General features: G+C 39.8%; 1 protein-coding gene across 1 annotated transcript in view; it reads right to left on the minus strand.

The window, feature by feature from the left end:
- Positions 1-4,630: 4,630 nt before the first annotated feature.
- CKAP2 (cytoskeleton associated protein 2) overlaps positions 4,631-6,040 on the minus strand; it is a 15,699-nt gene continuing 14,289 nt past the window's right edge. Inside the window, exon 10 of the mRNA XM_029936827.1 lies at positions 4,631-6,025. Within this exon, the coding sequence (XP_029792687.1) occupies positions 5,883-6,025 (143 nt within the window). The 3' untranslated portion in view covers positions 4,631-5,882. The remainder of the gene's footprint in view (positions 6,026-6,040) is intronic.

Below are 6,040 nucleotides of genomic sequence, written 5' to 3' on the forward strand. Positions count from 1 at the left end.
AATAGCTTCATGTTGTTTTAAGTCACTGTGTGGTGATTTGTTATAAGGACAAGTCTAGAAAACTCATACAGCAAGTCATTAAACCTTTCTGTGTACAAGCATAATACCTGCCTCACAGGACTATTGTGAAAATCAAAATGGGTGTACGGTAAAACCTTGGATTGCGATGAACTTGTTCTGCCAGCGTTCTGCAAGACAAGCAAACGTTTATAATAAATTTATACTTGATAAATGAGCGAAGTCTTGTAATACGAGTAGTATACGATGCTGAATGTCACATGATCACAACTGAGCCAATGATTCTTCCTCTCTCTCTCTCTCTCTCTCTCTCTCTCTCTCTCTCTCTGGGGTTGTGGGTGACCAGATGCTCAGTCTCAGGCCGTGGTGTTTGGCAGAAATCATGGATTTTTCAGAACATTGGATGGTGCCCACAACTGACACTGGTGTATTTTTCATCACTTCCAAGTACCTATTGTGGTAGGGTCCCCTCCCTAAGGAAAGAAAAACAACTCTCAAGGCAATCTGGCTATAAGTGACTGTATCCCTCACGACCTTGTAACATGAGACCACTTAATCAGACTACATGTTTGTGCGTTACCATATATGGGAGACAAAGAAGTAAGAAATATATTAAAAAACTACCACGTGGCATCCGGGGCTCAGTTCTTTGGGTACGAACGCAACTGAGCAGTGTAGTCATGAATAAAGTTGCTTCCAGGAAAGAAAAGCCTCCATGACATTACTCTTTATGCAAGAATCCTGCTACACTGTGGACAGTCCTTTGTTTTTCCATAAAAGAGTAAGCTTAGGAATGCTTTGATTCATTCTACATCATTAGATAGGTTCTTTGTTAAAGTTGCACAAAAAGAAAAAGATTCCATTGAGCCAATGGATAGCAGTGATTCTGTTACTGATATTGAAAATTGTCCTACACAATATCCCTCCTCTCTCTTGTCTCCCTCACACCAGCCACAAAGGTTTTCAAAGGTAAGTGCACCTCATTTATTTTTCTTTATGTTTTGTATTTCTTTATAATTTTGTACTATATTAAGGTATTGTTATCAGGGTTTTTTTTTAATGTTTATTTTTTTGAGAGAGAGAGAGAAACAGAGCACGAGCCAGGGAGGGGTTGAGAGAGAGGGAGACACAGACTCCAGAAGCAGGCTCCAGGCTCTAAGCTGTCAGTACGGAGCCTGATGCGGGGCTCAAACTCAGGAACCGCAAGATCATGACCTGAGCCAAAGTCAGGATGCTTAACTGACTGGGTCACCCTGGCGCCCCAGTACTGTTATCATTTTTATATCAATATTTTTGGGTTGTGGAATGAACTGAACTATCTGAGTTTCCATTATTTCTTATGGGAGATTTGCTTTGATATACAAGTGCTTTGGATGTTTCTGGAACAAATTATGCCTTGCAAACCAAGGTTTCACTGTATTAGAATATGTACATATTAGGACAGCTTCTGTTTGTCATTGTGCTGAACATGTTCACCATAATATGGCAGAGTTAATATGCTATTATTCTATCAAGTAAAGATAAAAGCAGGGTCTCGGGAGTATAATGGTCTTTCTGAATGGCCATCATCTGCATTGGTTGGTTTCAACTAAAGAAATGAAAACAAAACTACTGTACGTGCCTATGCCCAGAATGCTAACAGCTTAAGTTTCCATGGACTAGTTAATGCTCCTGCTATTCAAGCCTCAGACACAGACCTCAAGCACTTTATATTCATGACAGCACTGGGGCAAAAGTCATAAAACCGCCCAACTCTTCTTTCTCGCCCAGTGTTGATAGTCATAAGGAAATCTTTTATCTTGTTCCAAGAATGTATCAGTTGGCTAGGCCTGCCCCAACACAGTATCACGAACTGAGTGGCTTAAACAACAGAAGTGTATCCTGTTACAGTTCTGGAGCCTGCAAGTCCAAAATAAAGGTGTCAGCAGGATTCTTGCCGAGGACTCAGAGAGGGACCTGTTCTGGGCCTCCCTGGCTTGTAGAATGCCGTCTCTTCCCTGCGTCTCCACTTCACCTTCCCAGTCATATTGGACTAGGAGCCAACCCTAGACCAGTCTTATCTCATATTAATTGCATATGCAAAAATGACTCTCTTTCTAAATATTGTCACATTCTGAAGTACTGGGGGCTAAGACTCCAACATAACTTTTTTGGGAGTGATACAATTCAATCTGTAACAATCAGCAAGCACAGACGAGTGAGTGTGGGGAAGAGGAAATAGTGAGAACAGATCTAAATCCTTTTCTCTATAGCTGTTGCCAAGCTGTGGATCCCGGGCAGGCGAGCTTCTGAACTGGGTAGTGATTAGAAATAAAATATGACTATACATATACAAGGTATTAGACATCATTTCAAGTGAATCAATACATGGGAGGTGCTTAGAGTAGGACTAGAAAAGGATGTTAGCTAGCAACTCATTTTACTCTCCAAAACACCCCTGAAGTTACAATTATTATTTCTGGGGTGCAAAGTGAGTTTTTTTGTGTCAGGTCCCACAGTAATAAGTGGTAGAAGTAGAATTAGAACCCAGGCAGTATGGTATGACTGGAGTCTGAGTCTTTTTTCTTTAATTAAAGGTTCTGCACTGTCAGCACAGAGACTGATGCAGGGCTCGAACTCACTAACTGTGGGATCATGACCTGAGCTGAAATCAAGAGTCAGATGCTTAATCAACCCAGGCACCCCTCGAGTCTGACTCTTAACTACTATCCCTCAGTGTTAGATGTTGCTTTGCAGCAGTAAAATGTCAAAAGCTGACTGAATTACAAAGCTCCCATGTAGTCGTAATGTTTCATTGATCTAGGTCAATGAAAAGTTCCTTGTGACTTAGTACATTAGAGAAAAAGCAAGTTGTAAAATCATACACAAAGTATGGTACTATTTATGACGAACAAAGCAAAACAAAACCTACAAAATCCACATGTACACATATGTGTTTATATGTGTGTAAGTCTGTGTATATGTTAAATACACGGGAAAAACTTTGGAAAGTTACTAACACTAGAAACATTTAATAAGGGTGGTGTGGGGTATCTGGGTGGCTCAGTCAGGTAAGCATCTTGACTTCGGCTCAGATCATGATCTCATAGTTCTGGTTCTGTGGGATCAAGTCCTACCTGGGGCCTGCTTCGGATTCTGTCTCCTCTCTCTGCCCCACTCCCTGCTCATGCTCTTTCTCTCTACAAATAAACTTTTAAAAAGCGGGGGGGATAGTGTGATTGGAGTGGAGAAATTGTGCTTTAGTTGAGCAACTGACTCTTGGTTTCGGCTCAGGTCATGATCTCACAGTTTCGTGAGTTTGGTTTCAGGAGAACAAGCCCCACGTTAGGCTCTGAACTGGCAGGGTAGAGTCTGCTTGGGATTCTCTCTCTGCCTCTCCCCTGCTTGCTCTGTCTCTCTCAAAATAAACAAATTAAAAAAAAAAAAACCCAGACAGGAGTCTCTCTCTGCCTTGTAGTTACTTCATCTTTATGTTTACTGGTGACCTTTGCTCCCTAACCTTCATTTGGTCACCCAGTGCCTCATATTTACATATTTCAGGTATATCTACATAGAAAAGACTTTCAGTCCTGATTCCAAATACCTTTGGAAATACCTATGGGAAGGACCCTGACAGTGCAGATTGGGTCAGATGCCCATGCTGGTGAATCAACCAGGGTGACAGCCAGATAAAGAACACAAAAATGACAAAGGCAATTATCTCTACTCTACCCCTTGGAAACATGAGGTTCAACTAAGTAACTTCTCCATGATCACATAACTTCTAAGGGAAGGTAGGAGCTGAGATTTTGAATGTAGATCTACTGGACTTTAAAGCCGATGCACCATATATCATATGCTTGGAGATACTTATGTTGGAACAAACCTAGGTCAGACATGATAACGGTTCTTAAGCACCTGAAAAGGAGCAATTACCTATGTCTGTAAAGGTCAGCACTAGGAGTATTCAATTTTTTTTTTATGCTTAATTTTTGAGAGAGTGAGACAGAGACAGACAGAGTGTGAGAGGTGGAGGGGCAGAGAGAGAGTGAGACACAGAATCTGAAACAGGCTCCCGGCTCTGAGCTGTCAGTACAGATCCTGACGCAGGGCTTGAACCCAAGAACCATGAGATCATGACCTGAGCCGAAGTTGGATGCTTAACTAAGCCACCTAAGCACCCCTGCACCAGGGCTATTTAAAGAGAGATTTTTCTGTAGTTAAAAGGGGGGGGGGGGGTAAAGCACTCTCTGAAACTTGTCCAAACGTAGAATAATTTATCTCAAGTTCCCAACCACTGAGGTATTTGAAGCTATGCTATATGGCCCAATGAACCATATGGTATGCTTATTATAAAGCTGGGAGTACAAGCCAGCTTGAAATTTATTTCAAAATGGTGTATTTTGCACTATTCATACAAAGTATGAAAAAAATAAGGTAAAAATTAAGACAAACCTTTAGATAGACTGATAATTTTTCATAAGGAAATACACCCTTAAACATATATTTAAGTCTTAAAAACTCCAAGTCATATCTCACTATAATGTATTTCAAAAGCAAAGTTCAAATTCATTCACTGTGGTTAAACTGCATTTCATAAACAGCATTTGTTGAAATAAATGTCACTGAAACGGAGAAATACAGATATATTTATTTATAAATATTAGGTACACAGTTTATGAAAGAATAAAAATCCTATCTAGAACATAAAACAAGAGAACAGAGATAGGTGCTATTATACAAATGGAATGAGTGAGATAAGACTGTGATTTTCAAGCACATTTATATTACACAGTTTTAAAACTAACATATCTTTGAAATTGTAGAATTGGTAGACGATGTATCTAAGGATTAGTTCAGAGACTTACAAAACAATTTTATTGGTGATATTTACGTGTAGGGAGTGAAATGGTTTATTGTATAGAACTATCATGTTTCAAGGGGCATGACTTAACAATAAAGTTTTTATAAGAAACTATTAGTTATTTTAGAAATTCTACCTAAATTAGAGTAACATTCTATATTCCTGCTCTAATTCCATTCTAATAGTCTACAACTATATCAAGTGAAATGATAAAAGTTAAAATATTAGCGTTTTAGATAGTCAAATTACAAAAGGAACTAAAGAAAGAAACTCAGATTGAAAGTTTCCAATACCCACTGAGTTTGGCACCTTGTCTTTCTTACTACAAAGTATCTGCTCTTAGACATGGGGTCACCCTTCCTTGTGACCTCAGCTACAGTAAAAAGGAAAGAAGCCAAAAGAGACCACAGACCCACTCAGCACTGGTGGAAAGCAATGGCAAGGAGCCAAAGCACAACAGACCACAGCAGTCTGCAGAACAAGAACTCCTTCCATGGCTTCACATTTGAACGCACTCACTCTACACATTACACTTATTGACTTTTGTACTGATCTAGAGTTAAGGAGAGGCAATGAAAAGTCAGCATTCTCTTTAAAGGCTGGCATGTATACTATAAATTTCAAAACATGCCTAGGCAAATATATAAATTTTATCTGGAACACCTTTTCCGATGATGCAGCATTACTGTGCTTATATTTAATGACTAAAAATTTATCTCCTCTAACTTAAGACTATTTGAAGTGAACAAGCCAACATTATGATGACACTTGTTTGTATCCAAGGAACGTAGTAAACCACTTGGCAAATTTACCATCTTAGAAACTCCCTCTGCGAAGATCGAAAAGGTAGGCTTAGCTTTCTGCTGCCCGGAAGGCACTATCTGCTATCATGTAAACATCACTAAGAGAGCTTCCTGCCAGCGATACTCCGGTACTTGACTGGCTCGTAAGAGACACACAATACCACAACAAGCAAACGGAATACCCAGGAACAATAAAAACCCCATTTCTTATCATCGCTTTATTTCTCTTCTACTGTTCCAGGCTCTGAGTACATCGGGCACAGCGCTGCATTGGGACGGCACACAAAAGCATCGGTTTCACCTTCCAACACTGTTAATTCTTCCAAGGAAGACACACAAGGATAATGGTCTTTTAACATATCTGGCAGTTTACAAG

This window comes from Suricata suricatta, chromosome 4, assembly GCF_006229205.1.
Source record: "Suricata suricatta isolate VVHF042 chromosome 4, meerkat_22Aug2017_6uvM2_HiC, whole genome shotgun sequence".
Taxonomy (NCBI): domain Eukaryota; kingdom Metazoa; phylum Chordata; class Mammalia; order Carnivora; family Herpestidae; genus Suricata; species Suricata suricatta.